General features: G+C 44.7%; 2 protein-coding genes and 1 long non-coding RNA gene across 4 annotated transcripts; 2 read left to right on the top strand and 1 right to left on the bottom strand.

Annotated features, from left to right (window-relative positions):
• Nucleotides 1–33: 33 nt before the first annotated feature.
• tmem179ba (transmembrane protein 179Ba) lies at nucleotides 34–2,458 on the top strand. The gene is made up of 5 exons (XM_061764734.1): nucleotides 34–604; nucleotides 1,488–1,684; nucleotides 1,749–1,886; nucleotides 1,961–2,039; nucleotides 2,118–2,458. The coding sequence occupies exons 1-5, from the start codon at nucleotides 488–490 to the stop codon at nucleotides 2,274–2,276; spliced, it is 690 nt and encodes a 229-aa protein (XP_061620718.1). The 5' UTR covers nucleotides 34–487; the 3' UTR covers nucleotides 2,277–2,458.
• Nucleotides 2,459–4,060: 1,602 nt separating this feature from the next.
• On the top strand, nucleotides 4,061–9,388 carry LOC133473024 (uncharacterized). The gene is made up of 4 exons (XR_009786937.1): nucleotides 4,061–4,584; nucleotides 4,665–5,115; nucleotides 8,099–8,190; nucleotides 8,547–9,388. It is a non-coding gene; the product is annotated as an uncharacterized LOC133473024 (long non-coding RNA).
• Nucleotides 5,423–16,757, bottom strand: ppp1r14bb (protein phosphatase 1, regulatory (inhibitor) subunit 14Bb). 2 transcript variants are annotated; one of them, XM_061764735.1, is made up of 4 exons: nucleotides 16,069–16,757; nucleotides 7,534–7,617; nucleotides 7,429–7,461; nucleotides 5,423–7,337 (listed from the first exon to the last, which is right to left on the bottom strand). In XM_061764735.1, the coding sequence occupies exons 1-4, from the start codon at nucleotides 16,267–16,269 to the stop codon at nucleotides 7,149–7,151; spliced, it is 507 nt and encodes a 168-aa protein (XP_061620719.1). In that variant the 5' UTR covers nucleotides 16,270–16,757; the 3' UTR covers nucleotides 5,423–7,148. The 2 variants fall into 2 exon arrangements, with proteins under 2 accessions (XP_061620719.1, XP_061620720.1); XM_061764736.1 differs by having other exon boundaries at nucleotides 5,423–7,318; nucleotides 16,069–16,752.
• Between the last annotated feature and the right edge of the window lie 3,000 nt (nucleotides 16,758–19,757).

Raw genomic sequence — 19,757 nt, 5'->3', positions numbered from 1 at the left:
GAAGAAGAAGAAACAGAATAAGCTAGGCTAGTTGTTAGCTTGTCCGGCAACTACATTACGGTTACTAACGCTTCTCCTTGTTCTTCAAATTAATAAACTCATTATCTACCTCTTAAGCACTAATACAATGGACTACGGAGTTGAGTCCTCAGTGAAATGAAAAATAGTTTTCGAACACGACACGGGCGCAGTCTGTTACGTTATTATTGCTGTCGCATTATTTACAGCGTAAGGCTAACGTCAACATAAAATATAAAACGCAATTTATTTTGAACATGCTTTATTTACAAAAATAACAAACAAATCACTTTATGTCCATCGGGGATGTGACGTATAGCTGTACTTATCATTTTATTGTGGCGAAAGACATTCATAACAACCAGTTGCTCCACACTTCCGTATAGCTTTTATTTTGAAACGTATCACCGGATGTTTCCTACATCCTTCACGGTGCCGCAGCAGCAGGGGAGGAGAATTTGGCCGCAGGATGATGATGAGGATGAGGATAATGGCGTTCACTTGGCTGTTGGTGCTGGAGTTGGTGCTGTACGCCAGCTGCTTCGTCTGCGGGATTGTCACCGCCGCGTCCCTCACCGTCGTTCAGGTGACTTGACACACCGACCAACGCGCAGCTTTTACAACTTTCAATGTGTTTCGTCACCATCCTCTTCCGGGTAAAAGTTGCCTTGTCAGAAAGTTCTGACAACCCCCCCCCCCCCCCAAACCATTCAAGTTATTCAACCGAGTCTGTAACTTTTCTCACACCGTTGCATGTTTGAACTTTAAAATAAACTGTTATTTTTCAAGCTTGTACGTCATAAACAACAGTCATGTGTTCAGATGGAGTCATGTGACCACAGGGGTCCTCGTGTTCCATTATGCTGGACCGTGCAACCCAGCCGCCAGCAGAAAAACATTCACATGCTGCAGTTTCTGTGCATCTAATTCAATTACTGGCGAAATATTCAGAACAGATCTCACTACGACTACAGTAAGCACATAATTGCAAACACAGTGGCTGGCTGTGCATTTGTAACATTTGGGATTCACCTGATTTATATTGCGTTCTAGAAACTATTCATACTGGACAAAAACGCAATATCACAGCATGAATTATCTAGAGCAATTTACATTCAATATTTATCTAATAACATGACAAAAGAAAAAAAAAAATCATCAAAAGTAGTCAAGCTTGGTTGACTCTGACCGGCCAATCAGAGCATGTGGAAATTATGACCTGGGTGGATGAATTTGAAATCTGATTGGTTGGGCAGATTAGATTAACCTGACAACACGTCGAGTCTAGAATCTGATTGGGCAACAAAATGGACATAAAGCAACGCAGCTAACTAAAACGCTGATAGACCATTGTGAATAAATGAATTCAATTTCACGGAACAAACATTAGAATTGAGGTTGTAAATGTGAGCCAGTGCTTCTGACGAAATGGCAAAGCGTACAAAATAAATGTGTCCAATCTCTTCCAGGGTAATTTTGATGGCCGCTGCCCGCTCTATGGAGTTGTGAGCTACAACTCGACCGCAAACGTCCTCGGGGTTCAGGCGTCCAGCTCCGCCTCCTTGTGCTACTTCGTTTCGGCCGTCTCAGTCACGGTGGCCGTGGTGTGCTTCTCGCTGTCCCTCTACTGGTTGCACGCCATCTGCATCGACGGCGTCGTTCGCAGGTAACGGAAAACCGTCGAATGTCCGCCTTTCTCCGCACGCACGCAATTCTGTCCGTGAACGCAGGGAGCGCGTGTGGATGAACGGGGCGGTGATCGTGTGCGGCGTCTTCCTCTTCTTCCTGCTCATCTCGGGCTGCATGCTCAAGATCGGACAGGATGCGCTTTGCGACTCCGTGACGCGCGGCGTTCCCAACGTCACCAGGTGCTCTGCGTGCTCACATTTTTTGCTTCGGGATCTGACAAATAACGATATGTTTCCATCGGATGCATATGAAGCTGCGAGGAGGCCCAGACGAAGAAGTGGGTCGGTCCGATCAAGGGCGAGAATTTCTACAGCGGCCTACGAAAAGCAGAGGTCAGCATTATATTCACTCGCTGTTATTGTTATTAACATGGTGGCTGTCTACCCATCGCCTGTCTGCTTCCTCTTCAGACGGCCGCGTGGGTCAACTTCTTCCTCTGGCTCTTCATCGGCGTGCTGTTCATCATTCAGAGGCGCCAGACCTCGGGGGCAAAGGTGCTCGCGGGAAGCACGGACGGGGCGGCCGGCGAGACGGAGCCCTTTTTCAACTGTCCCGCGAGGCCTCAATGACGCGGCACCGTAGCTACGCACACACAGCCTTTTTTTTTTTTGTTTGTTTTTTGTACAGACTCTGTTTTTATTCACGAAATCCCACACTTATTGGCTTTGTGTTTGTTTTTAGTATATATATTGTATTTAATGAGTCTGGCAAGTGTTATTTTAAACAATCACAGGACTATGTCCAATCTACAGCCTTTTGCCTTTCTATTTTATTATTTCATTTCATAAATATTCCACTCACGAGCCATTCTTCCAGCCTAGTGGGAACCCATCATGTGAATAAATACTGCTGGAAATAATATTTCATAAAGTTTACCTGCATGAGCCTTTTCATAAAACTACGAGTTGCACTATGTGACAAGTCTTCTCCACATTAGTCATGCTAAATGAAATAAAATAAGATATTTGTCTCCCTCTGCCGGTCATAACAAAAACTGCAATTTCTCGAAATTGTGTGATTACAGTTACTGTCTTTAAATTTGGGGGTTGTAGGTTTGAGGTCACGCATTTTTAATTACCATTCTAGCAAAACATGATCATATGAATATTTGCAAGCAATTGCATTTATTAGTTGAATACTATATGAACGTAATGCCAGATAAATTAGGTAATGCAATAACAACAGGTTGACGAGATCAGTCAACATTTCCTATTTTTTTGTAGAATCAGCATTCGTAAGAGTCATGAGGCGGAGCCACAGTCCCACAGCCACAGATCAACGTAAATAAACTTAATACGATTTCACTCTCTTTTAAGTGTTTAATCTCTGCAGATTAAGAGACTATATTTGAGCGCTGAGGTAAAACGTGCTCACTCGGCATCGACGGGAAGACGCCATGGGAAGAGGAGTGAGGAGATGAACCGGCGGGCTTCTTCCGTGGCCTCAACAATTTTCATCGACATTCCAATACGGTCCCAGAATTTCTACAGAGAAGAAGAAAGAAGAAAAGAAGCACTCTGGAGCAGACGAAGGAACATCTGGAAATTGAGTCTGACAAGACAAGTACCAGGCTTGTTATTGATCTGACTCTGGAATCCATGGTAAGCTTTAACAGCACCTTAACTGCATTAATACGCAGATGAGGGGCCTGAAGCAAAATTGGACTTTGGGGCCCTCTATTTCTGCTAGTAATATTGATTATTAATTATCCATCGTCAAAAAATACACTACAAGAGTGGAGTGGGCTGTAGTCAAATTTGTGGCAGAAGAAGCTTGGGAGTTATCTTGACCGTCAGCCTGACCTTTGAACTCTGCATTCCTTCCTCGCCAGCAAATGTCACAAGACCAGTTCGACTCCGTGACGGTGAGCGTGGAGTCGCTGCTGCGCGACGCCAAAAGGATGCAGACGCAGTGCCGCGAGCGCAGCGAGCAGCTCTCGCTGGCCGCCACGCAGCTGCGGGTGGAGTCGGCGGCGCTGCGGCAGCAGTGCGAGGCCTCGCAGCTCGACATGGCGCGGATACGCCACCAGCTGGATGAGCTGATGGAGACCAAGTTGGCGTTCGAGGCGCGCGAGAGGCAGGCGCGCAAACTCAGCAAACAGCTTTAAGGAGGAAATAAACGCTTCTCAAAATGAAACTGTGGACCTGTTTTTCCATTTTGCTAGGACAACAGTCTGTGTATTGTGACTTAAAAATTTTTTTTTTTTTTAAATTTAGTTGACTAATCTCTATCAATCGTGCTGGCTGATGTAACTTCATCCTCATAGGGCCAGAGTGCTGGCCCTCGATGATGTCATCACTTTTGCATCATCTGATTGGTCGGTCAGAGCAAAACTTGTTGCAATGATGCACACATGAATCCATTTAATTATCAGCATCTCTGGTGAGAATGATGTAATTATGTATTTTATTTGAATGTTCCACGTTTTTGGCACAATATTAAAACACATTCACTGCCATTGACGGCTTTAGAAGTCAAATATCCATGTTAACTTGGAAGGCTGGCAGTGAAAGAGTTATAAATAAATATTGATTGTAAAAGATGTGGATTAAGTTGCGCAGTGAAAGAAGTTCGGTTTCCTAATATTTAGATATATTTTTTTAAAGGGACCCAAGAGACTGAAGAGGTAAATAAAACTTAAGAGTATTTGAGGAACGTCATGTTGGGGGAGGAGGAGCCAGCGTTGGTTTCCAGCTGATCGGCGGCGGGCTTGAAGGTGAACAGCAGCGTGATGGAAGCTCCCAGAAGAGGTTCGACACGTAAACGTCTCATGATTGTAATTGTCAGTGGTGGGAGTTACTATAACAGCGAGCTGCTCAACGTAAGGACGTGAAGAAAATAAGTTGTCAGCAGTGGAAGTAAACGGCAAATGGGAGGGTAGGCAGTATTTTGACGGGTTGCGTTTTATCCGAACCCTCCTTCACTCTGCCCGTCCTCCACATGTTCTTCATGCCCAGGTTCCTCCACCGTGCCGTTGTCCCCGGGGATTTGGGACTCTCCCTCAGCTTCCATCTTCTCGTCCAGCTCGCTCACATGAGGCTGTGCAGACATTGCTGGCCGCAGACAGCAAATGCGTCGTGATTACGTTTCCATTTTTGGAAGTACACTTCTTCTCCGGCATCAGTTTGACCGACACTTTGCCGGTTTCTGAAGTCCGCACGCTTTGCCAATCAGCTCCGAGGCCTTCAATGTTATTAACCAATAGAAAATAAGAGTTTTTTTTTCGCGTCATAGCCAATAGGATTCCTCAAAGCGTTTTGCCGACCAATCTCATGCCTCGTTTTAGTTGTACCAGGAAGTATCAACTTTAGCCACTTTCAAAACATTTCAATGTGTCACCTTTTTTGTTTTTTTAAACCTTTATAAACTTTCTTGGCGTGTAAATGACAAGCTACCCTTATCATCTTTGTGAGTACAATTTTTAATCAACACAGTAATAGTAAGGTTTGACGTTTTAACATTGCCACTCATGACATTGATTTTTTTTTTGCATTATACTTTCAGGAAACTGAAACCCAATTCCTTTGTATTGCCACGGTACCAAATAATGTTCCAATGATTACTATCTTTCATAATTCTTTATCTAGCTGTAATACAATTAGCCGCTGGATGACGCCAATTCTCTGCATGCTAACAGTGCATGCTAACAGTCCACGGCTTGTTTCTAGTCACAACTATTCAAGGGCTTCCAGTGACAAAAGGCAAGAAGCAAACGTTCACTTTTATCTGTTTTTATTAAAGTTGCATAAAAGTGTAACAAAATTGGACAAAAACAAGACCTGTTGTTGATATTGCTACATTTGTTTGTTGGTTTGATTCTCGTGCCGAAAACCACCAGTTTACTGACACACACTATTATTATTATTCTTTTTTAAAATGCAATTTTCTCCAACAGTGGAAAAACAAGCAAACAAAAAAAAGCCTAAACAGTCTAAAAAGGTATACTGTAACCCAAACCTGGATTCTGAAAGAAGAATCCACTCAAATACTCTTGACTATGATTGACCCTGCCTCTTCTTGTAGTACAATCTTAAAAGTTTCCTGCAAACATTGCAAGTATGGGGAAGTCACAAGCAAGGCAAAAGCAATCAAAACCAGAAAAAAAGCATCTGATTGGATTTTTGTTTGTGTAAATCCAAGACCTGGCATGAAAGACGTTTCATGATCGCGTTAAAAATAGACCAGTATTCAACTGGTAAAATGTCAAGAACATTATCTAAACAGGATCACTGTATCAAGGCCTAAGTATTAAAGACTCACTTCTAAAAATAATAATACAATAAAAAGAAGCCAAAAGGATAAGAATCACATTTGTTTGAAAAAAACAAAACAAGGAAATGCTCAGTAACACACTTAACACCTTCAGAAAAAAAAATTCTTCCATTTATTTGGTTTGTGTAACATAAATAATAACTAAGGCAACATCTGTTTCTTAAAGAAAAGAACGCGTGAAAAGAAACAAGGGGATGAAAACGGAAGCGAGAGAGGACACGAGTGAGACTCCGTGGAGACAAGACTGCGGCATCCTGCTGTCACCGCAGGTGTTGGCGATTGGTCACAGGAATCACGGCAAAACGTTTGTGCTTCTCCTATTGGCCGGCCATCAGTTTCGGGATTCGAGACAAATGGCTCATTCTCGCCTATAATTGGCAGCTGCAGGCATGAACACAGCCGACAGACAGCTGTGTCTATTCATGCGTTTGCGGTCCTCACTTCCGAGGGTGGGGGGCAAAAAAAAAAAGCATTGAAAATGTTGAAATTTGAACCTTCCCTCGCGCTCGTTGCCCAATTGGTGACGTTGACGACGTCATGAAATGGTGACACAGCCCCCGGTGATGTAAAAGAATAAAAGAATGGGAGTAGGCTGAAAATGGCCAGAAAAGGAGAAACAGCAGCAGCAAGAAAAGGGATCGCGTAGAATATAATAGTATAATAATTATAAAAACAACAAGGCAGCTTAGTTGAGGGACTGCAAGAGTGACAGGAAAAAAACAAAAAACAACAAAAAAACACTCAAACAGGAACCAGTCCTTTTACTAAAAATCAACTTTGTCATACAGAACAGCAGGGAAAAAAAAAATCTCTCAAATATGGAAACCACGCTATGATGATTGTAGCATTTAGCAACCAGAGTACGTGCAGGCACACTGCACATTAGAGGGCAGAAAAACACACCAGAATTTAGGAAAACCTACTTTAGCCACATCTACACTATGACTTTTTTAAAACTTTTTTTCCTTCTGAACGACGCTGGTCTAAAAATACACCGTGTGTTATTGTTGGTGGTCAGAGTGCAGATTTTTCAGCAGTCTTTAAATGCATCTCGGGGCGGTAAAAAGGAGGCATTGGTGGTATACAGTAAAGATCACCCCTGAACTCTCCATCGGGAAAAAAAAAAAAAAAGACCTCCAAATGAAGCAGATAATGAACCCCTGACCTGACTAGTCTTCCCTTAAACTCCAGCACTTGATGACTCGAGCGACAAAAAAAGGGGTGAAGGGGTGGGCGATGAACGAAGAAGGATGAAAAGGAGAGAACGCCATCATTTCTTCTGAGGCGTGGAAAGCTTCTGCATCCCTCGGATCTTGTCCAGGAGCTCCGAGATGAAGTCCTACACCAGAGACGACACACTTAAGCCACACCCGGCAGGCACGGAAAAAGAAAACAAATAAATAATAATAAAAAAAAAAACATTTAAAAGAAGTATGGGAGTGTTCTTACCTCGGTGGGTTTGAAGCAGTCCACCAGTAAGTCCTGCAAGACATGAATAGATCAATGTTTTATCTCCAGATGGACTTGAAAAAGCCATCCAGACAAGTTTGCTACCTTGACCCTGGCGGCCCGCTCCACATCGCTGGGCATGTCCAGCAGCTCATCCACGTCGATCTCAAGCTCTGGGATGGCCTCCTCCTGGGAAGAGAGTGAGCGAGGGAAGACCACCGCCAATGCTTGAATAAAAATGTGTTGCAAAGTAGGACTAGTGGAGGAAGTCGCGTGCGCAACGTCATCAGGCCTTTTCTCATTTTAGCCCGCGTGCAGCGGCGCGCCTAGCTTGAACGCTGTCCTGCGCGAGAACCCTGTTTTTTTGTGCATTTTGATTGATCTTTCAAAACCCACGGAATATTGTGTTCTGTGGCAATATAAGCGCCGAGTCTACAAAAAGACTTGGCTCGCTTCTTTCAACAGGGAAAAAATAATAATTATTTGTTTTTAGCTTCTTGCGTTCTTCAGTAAGCGCCCATCATGTTGGCATTTATTTCCCTCATAAAGGATTTGCAGCCTCGTATTAATCTGCTCCACAAAATCCGTGCGACTCTATATATACTCCGCGCCATGTGTGCTTGTCTGAAAATATTCAGTTGGCTCATTTCTTCCTTCTGCTTACATTGAGGTACCGACTGTGACCGCAAGAGGGAGACATCCTTCCACGAGTGGCGAGGATGGAGCAACAAAGGAGCGTTTTCAGGAGCTCTACAAAGAAAGGTAAGAGGGAGGGAGGGGGGGGGGGGGGGGGAACCACAGTGCTCACATCGTCTCCTCTCTCTAAATGTCGTCCCCCCTCTTTTGGTGTGGCCGCCCTATATTGGCGTGCTTCTCCGGGAATATGGCTTCTCTCTGCTTCCTCCTCGGCATGAGTTGTCCGCACCAGTTGTCTTTGCACCTGCCCCCCCCCCCCCCTCCAAAAAAAAGGCACACTGTTCTGTTTGTGTCAAATTTTACATTTTCACTCCCAGACAGGCTGGTGTCACCCTCACACAAATTGCAGCCTCCATGTGCTACTCTAAAAGGCCCCCAAAATAAGCTTTTGCCTCTTTTTCTTTGTCTCTCTTTTTCCAAAGCCACCAAGTGTGCTTGCTTAAAAACAACAACAACAACTTGAAAGTGATTGGAGAGCCCGAGTGAAATCCGGGAGCCCGACGGGGAGAAAGGTAGGAGGGAGCGCGTCTTTGGAAAAGTCCGGAAGACAGGCTATGGTGGGGAGACACAAAGAAAGAGGATCCACAAGGGAGGATTCCCAAAACAACAAAACAATCCCGCGGACTGACTTTGAGTCTGCTTTCCGCGGGCACCCTTTGTGCTGCCTCGCACAAAATACCGCCTCAAAGATTGCTGCCAGATATTTGCACACTTCAGCGGATTTTTTTCTTCTTCTCCCAAACAAAGCCGTACCTTTTGGTTCCGAAGTGTAAAGACGACGAACATCGAGCTAAGTCTTGGTTTAAAAAGATATGATATTCTTACAAGCAATCCGCTGGCGTTGTGTTTTGGTGTCATTCAGGAATGCACGAGGTCCAAAAAGGCAAAAAAAAAAAAAATAGAAAATAGCAAAGCCGTGATGGAGATTAGCTTAATAATATCCTGTTTGGCAGCTTTGTCAAGACCCAAACAGGTCTGACTGACAGTTTAGTGAAAAATAAGACTTCTTATTTAATGATGAACTGGCAGGTATTAAAGAGAATATTTGCATGGAGCAATTTTCAGTAATTTATTCGTGTTTTTATTTCACGCGCATCTTGGTATGTTCGCCACACTACAACAATTTCACCTCGTACGTGTGCCTATTGTGCGACGTGGACTCCCTCTAGTGGTACACAAAAGAATCACCCAATTAAATATTCAAACTGGGAATAATGTTACAGTGGCTACAAATTGTTTTAATCCAGTGCAGTACATTTGTTAAGTGCAGTTCAGTTTTATTGTAACTTTTTAGTCCAATAAATCTGCATTTAATCATGAAGAAATGTTCATAACGTTTTTATTGAACTTTTGTGCAGTACATTTGAATTAAATGTATGTACATTTTAATTCATTTTCAGATTATTTAAGCGCAGTGTAAATGTTCAAACTGCGCAAACATGTTATAGTGGCTAACAAAAAGTATTCTTATACTACTACTGTACTTTAATGTCGGTCATTATGTTGTACTTGGAGAGCTAAGTATTTTTAAGGTAGTAGAGTACCACCGACGTATATTATTGGATTTAAAACATGTCATTACACAACATGGACGCGGCCACGCCGTCTGTGTCGGCCGGAGGCAGCCGAGTCGAAGCCGAATGAAATATGACAGCGCGGGAGCTGTTGTGCCGTCGTGTATGTGTGTGAGGAAGCAGGAAGGCCCAGATAAGATTTCTCTTGAGCGTGTAGTGGCAGCAACTTCAGGATTGCACAGATCAAACGCCAGACACAGCCGATAAAAAAAGCAGAGTCTCCTATGCCCGTCACGTACAACACTGACTGCCTTGTAGCCTGAGACACAAAGTGGGTCGGTGCGAACACATTGCAGGCCCATTTCGACATACGGGCGGATGAAGCGAGTCGGGCTTTTTGCAGCCGACACTTTGGTTTTGCTCGGAAAATCCAGACCATGAGTCAGCAGGACCGAGTTTAGCTCCTAATAAGCCTAAATGTTGACTTCCAACACTGCTGAAAGGGATTGCGAATGGGAATCCCAAATGCCCAAATCACTGCGAGGGGGCGAATGTGTTTCAAGCCTCATTCCAAACTGTAAATCACACACATACCAGGTTATAACCCGCTGCAAATATGTTTATATCTTATGTGAGATCTTATGGGAAATTTCCACTGCAGGCATGGGGCTTGTGTAAAAGTCCCCAGTGTCACTGTATGTGTTCGGGGGGGGAGGGTGGTGGGGGACAAGTACTCCACCTTTGAGGGGTGAAGCGGGTTCCTAATGGTTGACAACAAGGTACTTATCATTGAGGAGAGAGTAAAAATAGACATCAGGAGGCTGGCCTTAGGTTTCGGGTTAGCCTGCTGGCGTGCTCGGTCGGCTTCGTCAACGACAATATTTTTTTGGCTGGCTGAGATCGAAGAGGGCCGGAGGGGGCCGAACGGGTTAGGGGGCGGGGTCAAGGACGCGCCAGACAGGGAAGTGATGGCGGGAGGCCGGCAGGAAGCAGGAAAAGCGAAGAAAAAGTAGGCCGCGTGGCGCTTAAACAATGCCCCTTGTCTTGCTTTCCGGCAAACTTTTTCTTCTTCTTCCCACCCGAATAGAATTCAGTAATTCAGTACTACCGCGCTACTTCATGATTGCTGGGGCCGACATGTGACTTGTGACTTCAGACAAACACGGGATGTGCCATCAACAGACTGGCGAAAGCTCAACAGACAACAACTAACAGACTGCTTTCTTCTTTTTTTTAGCGCGAGCTTCGTCCACAATGCAAAGTTGCTTTAATGTTTACATTAGCGCAAATTCTACCCATTACAAAGCACCGTTGTGCTTTTCGACTTTTCTACTCCCGTGACCCCAACACACGAGATAAGACGAGTCTGCGAGGGGCTATCTCCATTGTGTCCGTCATCACATGATGCTTTTTATTTTACCTCCTTATCTGCCTCGGTCTCTTACAACTACTTTGTCCCCAGTGTTTTTTATTTTTGTTTTCTTTATTTTTTTATCTTATGACCACTTTTCTGCCGTGAGTGACTGGTTAACTCGCCAAGTCGCTTCCCTGAACGCCGCGGCGAGTGTGGCGAGCTGCTAATGAATGAAGTAGCCTCGACAAACGCACACAATCCGTAATCAATACAACGCACTTTAGATAAAGGCGGTCCTTGTGCACCTTTGACCGACGTGCTGTTAAATTAATCAGCTTGAATGCGCTTCCTCCCAACACTTCTTTTTCTTTTGTTTATTGGGCGACGAAAATCGGCCACTGCCAGCCTTCCCAGTTAACATGGATATTTGACTTCGAAAGCCGTCAATGGCAGTGAATGTGTTCAGCGTTCAAAACGCCGTAGCAAACTCTTTTTAAGTCTGTCCCAACCGTCCTCCTGCACTCCAAGACAGCTTTCGCACAAGCTATTTCGGTTCAGATTCAGTTCACGCGTCATCGAGTGCCTTTATGTTCTAGAAATTCCCCTAAAACAACACAAAGCCCGCATTCAATGCAGCAAAACCAGCACAAATAAAATGCAAACAGGCCTCATGGGAATGTTGTGGAAGTGTCCCATGCAAGGCCAAACCACACTTGCTGCCTGCTCTTAAGCATGCCAGGAAGCATTTATCGCGAGAATCAGGGAGTGAAATCGATGTCGCAATACGCGACAATACAATGGATACAGCAGAGAAAACATGCATCATCTTTTCCAACATTGCTGACTTTGGAGCACTACATTTGGCCAAAAGACCGGACCCTCTAAAAACAGTTATTCCCAACCGCTGTGGATCATCAGGAAATTAGCATAATGCCACAGGCACGCGGGCTAACAATTACTGTGCAGCAACACATGTGGACCGATAATAACAACACTCGCAGTCACAGGCTTATCGTCTTTGTCCCTGGTGAAGAACGGCTAATATTACTGCCGTACTGAGAAAAGCAGCTGAGTCTAAATATTCAGTATCTCTGTATGTCTGTGTTATACTGCCAACAGGTTGCCAAGGTGTGCTTAGCAGAATGTGCATTGTAGGAGAAGTTGTGACAAAAAAAAAAAATGCTTAATTCTATTATGTAATTATGTTTTTATAAAGGTATCATATTTTAGAGTGCTATTTTTAATTTAAAAAAAAAAAAAACATGACCAATTTCTTAGGGGGAGGCTGGAATGGATTAATTGCATTCTCAGGTCTCTCTTGGAAAAAACAGTATTCAATCTCAATGAGACCAACCTGGTTAAATAAAGGTTAAAAAAAAAAAAGTTCACACTCTGTGATTACCAGTTCAGATTTTTGGTTAAAGATTTTATTTTTTAGTTTTGTGTGTGCAGCTGTCTAAGTAGCTGGCAACATTTCGGCCAATTTGTAGCAACAGAGATTAAAACCAGATTAAAATAGAAGTGCACACAAACAGGGTTTAATGCAGATTACCATTATGTCACCTGCGGCGACTGATCATAGGTTTCAGAATTCAAATCATTCGCTCATGTGCTGTCGGTTGTTTCACGCATGCGGTCGCTTTTGAAGGATTTTGAAGAGAGATCAGCTGTCCGTTAACCCCTCACGCTCGGCTGACAGGCCGGTCCGGCGTGACTGCGACACCAAATGACAAGCTCGTCAAGTCGAGCCAATACTTTGAAACGCAACACTGGAAAGAGTGAAGTCATCGGTGCGTGCGGTTCACCGCGGCCGACCGACACCGACGTTTTCACAAACAACCCGGCCCGAGTCGAGAGGAGAAAATGGTGCAATGCATTGTGGGGGTCTTTGTAACAGCAGTAGAAGGAACAAAAAAAAAAAAGTCTTTATCCTCTGCGAAAAATGATGAATATTTCAGCAGTTTACTGAGTCCCTTCCAGTTGTTGTGAAACTCTTCTTCATTTGTGTCTGCATGACTGTATTATACTGCCCCCGTTGGCCAAGTCGTGCACACTCAAGATTGAGCCGCAATGAATTCATTGCGATGCACAAACTATTGAGTGCTGTTGTCCTTGTTAAAAACACGTGACAAAAAAAATAATCAAATAACTTGTGTTCGTTTGTATGAGTCATAGTGACAATGTGGCGGCTCCATGTTGTTTATAGTTACAGTAGGTAGTGCTTAACTTCTTCTCTCGGCCACTTCCTGTGACAAAATGCCCAAACACATTCCGCTTAATGACTCACATCCCTTTTATTCCTCAACGTCTTACCTCCCTATGCACTTATTTATTATTTATTATTATTCACAACCTGACTCAAGGAATCCACACACTGAATCACCCCCACTCCTAGTGACTCCCGCTTTTGTGTAGTTACAAAACAGACTCCACGCCGACTCACCGCACGCCATCATCCAACTGCAACTGTGTGCACTGCGTGGAGCCACGTGTAAACTTGTAACACAAATGTGTGTGTCCGTGGGGGGGGGGGGTTCTTGCGGAGACAACACTGGGGTCTTTCACTTCCCGCTGCGCAACAACCACTTTTTGTCGTCGCCCTCTTTTTGCGCGCTGAGTCGATCCCTGTTTGGTATTCAGACCTTGTAAGTGTAACGTTAAAGCTACCGCCTCATGTTGTGTATGATGTGTGGTTTTTGTGTGCGGACGGTTTAGGCCTTCCTTGACAATATGTCTGTTATTTGAGACTCAGCATGACGATGCTAATTAAGATCAAAATCAACATGCTCCTTGTAATCTTAATGGTACTAATGAGCTCCTCAACGGAAGAGGCAACAAAACTTTATTGGTGTGGTGATCGTGTACATTGGTGAAAGTGCTTACCCATTTAAAAGTACAGTACAATAATAGTTTTGGTTTTTTTTAACTGCCAGGGTGTCTCCTGTGGCATCATGGGCGTTAACGTTCATACTACAACAATGTGAGCAACACATTATTTTGAACATGAACACGCTCGGTTGCCATGGTGCCCACCGATGGAGCAGGCGGATGGATGAAACATCCGACACGCCGGCGGGAAGGAAGGCCAGCGCAATCGGCTACCGGCGGCGTTCTTTCGAGGAATCACATGATTGAGGAACTTTTTTTTTTTGGAATCGACTCAAAAGCCTTTACAATATCAATAGTCGCAACGCTACTGAAGACGCACACACGTGGCGGACAAAAGGAGATGATGACGAATGCTGCGAGCCGAAGCGGCCTCTCCGGTTAAACTGCTTTCACAGCACGTGCTTCCTGTTTCCCTTTCGCCGTCAGCCCAATGTGTCCACCGCCATTGAAGCTTTACGAGCGTTTCGCCGTTTTTTGAAAAGAAACCGTAAAAAAAAAATAAAAATAAAAAATAAAAATAATAAAATAAAAAACAGGCTGCTTCGTTCAAGCCACAACTCGATCAGAACAAAAGGATTCTCTCCTGGACTTGGGCTTGAACCCTAAATCCTGAGGAGGAAAATCAAAGTTATTATAGCTATAGTAAATAAAACACTGAGATGCAATAGTTACAAGCTTTGAAAACTAAAAAGAAAATAGAACTTAGAACGGTATGCCCATGGTTACACGGTGAAGAGAAAAGACAGCACAAATCCTCTTAAGTCCTACTATGCTAGCTTTCTGGATGCAGATATTGATAGTACTGACCAATTGGGAGCTGCACACACCTTTCACCGCACTGTCTCGATTGTGACTGCATAAACACGTTGCAGCGTAGCTGCAGATGAGTCCAATCGGAATCAACCGGCAAGTCTTACCACAGCTAATGAGTGGAATTTTGCTTATCTGGAGGGTAAACTTAATGGTAAAAATCTTCACAGCACAAAAAAACGTGTCAAAATGAAGTCAATTCCGCCATCCATTGGAAGAGCATTTCTACTGAACGTTGTTGTGCCTGTCGCTACGTGTCGCTGGCAAAGATAGCTGATACATCAATTGTCGTTAACGAAGGATCATTTTCGGACCAGTCAAGTTAGCGCGGCACACGGGTTGGGAATCACGACGTTAAGCCATGCTTGAATGAATCTTTGAGCCAGAATTCCGGCTGTATTACCGCGAAGGCCTTTGACCTCGCAAATGCGCCGAAATTCTCACAAACGCGCTCCAAATTACGTAGAAAGTCTTCAAGCCAACCGTTAGCTGCAACCAACGACGGCTTTTCCTTCATTTTCGGTCAGACGCGCATAATAAATCCTTTATTGGCAGACAGTCAAAGCACATTGATCCCAAAATCCTCCGCGGGCCGCTTAATCACCTTAAGTGGCGTTTAGAGTTTCCCCCATCCCGACACTTCTGACCGGAGGATGTCGCACACAACGTTGGAGCGCATCCTCCGCCCAAGCCTGCCAAGTGCACCCACCTCACTGCCGTGGCTCCACGAGCGAGACTCCCAACCCGCTCGGCATTCCGCACGCTACGAATAGCATGTGGGTCATTGCCAGCTCAGTAGCGTTGGCGTGAGCTTCGGAGCTTAGCGGCGGGCCGAGGGTCACGACACCGGCGTGGCTCGTTCGGTATCACCGGCGCAGCTTTTGAGGAGGTCCCCTCATCGGATGGACCCCCAACCGCCACCATCACCGCTGTTCACGCGAAGGTGCTGCTTGGGGTTGGGGTCTCAAAGTGGAAGGTTTTGCATGCATCATCGAGAAAAAGACATTTTCGGCGCAAGACGGATACTGCACAGGTGTGCTTTAAAGCGCTTTCGACCAATGAGATTGCAGAGCAGCCTCCCCCCCTGGCTCAGGGTTCGCCTATAAAGGCGACAAGAGCTATGAATAGCCAAACCTGTCGTTGCACGCGCTGACACGACGTGGAATTGCGTTTCATTCATATTCGCTCGCTCGGTCCGACAATGCGACGTTGCCATCATCTCCCCACGCGCACGATCCTGACACTATAAAGGCGAAAAATGCACGAAAGCACTGACCCAAAAAAAAACAAAGGGCCTATTATGTTCGATCAATTACTTGGCAGGACTGCCTGATCGATGCGTTCGATCGCCGGTGTTTTACGATACCGCGGCCGTACCTCGCAGTCGTAGAGGTCCGTTAGCTGCTCGATGATCCACTCCTCCAGGTTGAGTCTTTTCCTCAATTCCTTGCGGTCGTACTTGACGGTGACGCGTCCCTGCTTGCGAACCGGGGTCTCGGGCTCCTCCGCGGTGCCGGCCGGCGTCTGGAAATACACCCGGGGCTGAGGGCTCGTCTCCGGGCTCGTGACGGCCGCCATGCTCGCTCGGTTTCGGCGGAGGGGAGACGAGGGCGATCCGCGATCCAACCCCCCGGGCCGAAGGTGCTAAAAAGTGGGTGGTGGTGGGGGGGAAGGGGATCGGTGACCAACACGAGGCGATCGGCACTCGATTATTTGCCTTTTTTTTTTTTTTTCTTGAAGCGAGATGCGAAATCTTCCTGGAATCGAGGAGTTGCTTTTGTAGTCCGGGCTGCAGAAGAAAACAACTCCCACGTACAAAAGAGTAACCGGCTTATTGGCCTATTTACAGCGGGCAAACTCTGCTTACATAAAAAGGAAGGCAGTCAACTCTTCTTTATCCAGTACAAAGAGAAAGCCAACGTCTCTCTCTCTCTCTCTCTCGCTCTCTCTCTTTTTTTCCTCTTTTTTTTCCTTTCCTTTCCACGCGTCCCCGGGAGATGTGCGTGTGCGCGTTTTCGTCCTCTGGATGGACAAGAGAGCAAGTGACGTAACCGAGAGAAAAAGGAAAAGAACTGGACTTTTTTTTTTTTTTTTTTTGTCTCCTCCTTCAAAGTCAGTCCACACCCACTTGTATGCATCGTGGAACCCCCCCTCCGCCATTAAAAAAAATAAAAATAACAAAATCAACAGTCACGTGATTGAAAATGCTTACTTTGAATTTCCTAATCGGTGACAGTTTACAGTCTTTTGTTTTTTATGCCCAAGTGCCAAAGCATGAAGGGGAATCATTTGCATAATAACAACCAACACGTTGCAAAGTGATTCCTCTGTCGCCATATGTTCTTTCTGGTTGACGAAGACGTTTAATCCCGAAGGCGTCTTCAGTTCTAAAGTTCTCAATTTAAAGTTCTAAATGGACACCTAAAATCTGGAACAAATTGGATAAAAGGTGAGGGTTTAGTTGTCCTGATTCAACATTTGCGATTATTCCTTCATACAAATAATGGCATCATCATTAACACAGGGTTCTTTTGTGTCGTGTCGAGACTTGAAACACTTATTTTGGCGTCGTAAAAAAAAAACAAAAAAAACGAGTGTTTACAAATCGGTGAAGCTGCCATGGCAACAAGACAGAAGGACGTCAATTATTCATTCAGTATGTCTGAAATTTACGGTCGGATAAGCGCAAAAACGTGGACACAAGCTACTTTTAAACATCTGCAGTAGAAGTGTCTATATTAATCAGTAGGCGTAGAAATAAACCTGCTTTGCAAAGTCAAAATCTTGCAAATCTCCCTCCTCTTACTGTCGACATTTTGCATACTTAAATTAACAGTTAATCCTGCTTTTTGTGTGTGCGTGTGTGTTTGTCCTGAAAGCTTCGCCGTGATGTAAAGAGTTTTCCATCCACACGAAGGCGCTGTTGAGCAATGGAGGTCTCTTTCGAGTTGAAAATTCAATCTGTCGAAGTCTTTTATGTGGAAGTAATTCTCATTCATCTTTTTTTTTTTTTTTTTTCTACCTTGATAACACATACTTCCCAAACGGATTACATATATATACTTTTTTTTCCGGGTTTAACTTTGTGCCAAAAGCACAACTACACCATTGCAATTAGCTTTTAACGTAGCTGTTGATTTGTTTGGCATTATGGGATGAGTCGACACTGGTTGCTGACTTTACGACCGTGCACAAAAAAAACAAACAAAAAAAAACAAAAAACGATCAGTCACGCCCAGATGAGTAGAATAAAAAAGTGGCACGTCCACATTCCAACCATGATCACGTGTGTTGAGTGCACTGTTGCTCAGTACCGCTAGGTGGCAGGATATGCTCAATTATTGGCAGTTTGCACAGAATCAAGGTGTGTGTGTGTGTGTGTGTGTAGGGGGGCGGTGCAGGCACTGAATTGTGTCTGTGTCTTCTTCACACAATGTGTCTTTGTGGCTCCTCTTTGGCTCCGTTGGGAGGGAAAATCCGCCTGTCACTGGACTCCAAGGCAGCTCTCTTTCCCCCCCCCCCTTTGTCTTTTCATCACCCACTCCGCCGATAGGCCTTCATCCTCTTTTTTTCGACGACTACGGGTCCTGACTGCCACGTGGGATGATCGGAGAGCTGTTCCACATTGACCCCAACAAACGTGAACTCCCAACTCGCTACTGTGCGCCCCTTTTTTCTCCCCCCGTAACACTTGCGAAGCGATACTACCGCGCGCGTGTGCGCGCGCGTGTGTGTGTTTCATTAACAGCCAGATGATTGAAGGGGTGAGAAGGCCCAAAGGGAATGAAAACCAGAAGAAATGAAGTGGGCTGGACTGGTCTATTGATAGCACAGGTGCTTGCTCTTCAACACAAAATAATTGTGTGTGTGTGTGTGCCACAGCAACACAATACCCCTGCTTATGCATGTGGCATTTTACCGTTGACAAAATGCAAATGTCCACCCGGATTTCGTGTGTTTCACGGCAAATGTGACGTGCCGTATGGTTGTGACGCGTGTCATCTTCTGTTGTCGTGTCCCGGTCAATTTTTTTTTTTGGGGGGGGGGAATTAATTAAAAAAAATAATAATAATAATAATGTGGTTCGTGAGCGTTTTATGTGAGGTCGATGTTGCAATGTTGGATAATGTGGAAGCGTTTGCGTCAATTGACCTGCTTGACCCCACAGTGACTTGTTTCCATATCACCTACTTAAAGTCCATGTAAAGTGAAAATAAATGTCTTCTAAAGTTGGCACACCACGGAGAAGAGTGTTTTTAACAACCCTGCTAAATTGGATTCATTAAAGCCAAATCGCCAATGGGGAAAAAAATCAAGCTCGTCTTGCCGCTCTGGGCGTGTCCGCTTTATCGGCTGTCAATCAAACACCACGACGAGCCCTGGAAAATTGGATGCTACTTCGTCGAGCATCTTTCTAAAGCCTACACGTCGCTTCATGAAAATCTATCCATTTAAATTTAATAATAAATCAGTCAAACTTTATTTTTTTCAGCGCTTTTTATACACAAAATACAACTCAAAAGTGACAACGAGGCGCTCTAAAGTGGCCACGCCAGCCTGAAGCCCCCAGTCCACAAGCTGGCTGTCAAGCCGGAAAAAAAAAAACTAAATAAAAAAAGTCCCCCGCCTGCTCTTCAGTCTTTCTCTTTGTGACGTGCACACACTCACGGCCTACAACGAGGCACTCTAAAACGGAAATGCCTGCGGAATATCCGAAGGGAAGATGTATTTGGGGGAGGTTGCAGTTGCGCCGGACAACCGCTGATGTGAACGAAATTGTGCCAAGCATATCACACTTTGTGTATTTTACATGGGAAGCTGCTGCTCAGTGAACGCGGCTGTACGATGTCTGCCAATGTGGGTTATCTGGACTTCAAGTGTACATTTTGTTCCCCCACACTGCTCCCAAACGTCATGCAGGACTTTCGTGACACCGTCTAAAATGCAACTTTGGCTCTTGTTTTCCCTCTCTTGTATTAAAAGAAAGCACATTTTCATGTAGTGAGAGACACTTGAGGGGGCGCATAGAGGATATGAAGAAAAACACATCCCCTTTTTTTTTTTTT

The sequence above is a fragment of the Phyllopteryx taeniolatus genome, chromosome 23, assembly GCF_024500385.1.
Source record: "Phyllopteryx taeniolatus isolate TA_2022b chromosome 23, UOR_Ptae_1.2, whole genome shotgun sequence".
NCBI lineage: Eukaryota > Metazoa > Chordata > Actinopteri > Syngnathiformes > Syngnathidae > Phyllopteryx > Phyllopteryx taeniolatus.
The sequence above is the reverse complement of the archived record's forward strand: the minus strand, read 5'-3'. Positions and strand labels throughout refer to the sequence as shown.

Bases quoted from the DNA above. Each gene is read 5' to 3' on its own strand.
- tmem179ba (XM_061764734.1), top strand. From the start codon at position 488: ATGATGATGAGGATGAGGATAATGGCGTTCACTTGGCTGTTGGTGCTG. The intron at 1,887-1,960 runs GTGCTCTGCGTG...ATGCATATGAAG, and splicing joins GGCGTTCCCAACGTCACCAG to CTGCGAGGAGGCCCAGACGA. The intron at 2,040-2,117 runs GTCAGCATTATA...CTTCCTCTTCAG, and splicing joins GCGGCCTACGAAAAGCAGAG to ACGGCCGCGTGGGTCAACTT.
- ppp1r14bb (XM_061764735.1), bottom strand. From the start codon at position 16,269: ATGGCGGCCGTCACGAGCCCGGAGACGAGCCCTCAGCCCCGGGTGTAT. The intron at 7,618-16,068 runs GTACGGCCGCGG...CTCTCTTCCCAG, and splicing joins CGGACCTCTACGACTGCGAG to GAGGAGGCCATCCCAGAGCT. The intron at 7,338-7,428 runs GTAAGAACACTC...GTGTGGCTTAAG, and splicing joins ACTGCTTCAAACCCACCGAG to TGTGTCGTCTCTGGTGTAGG.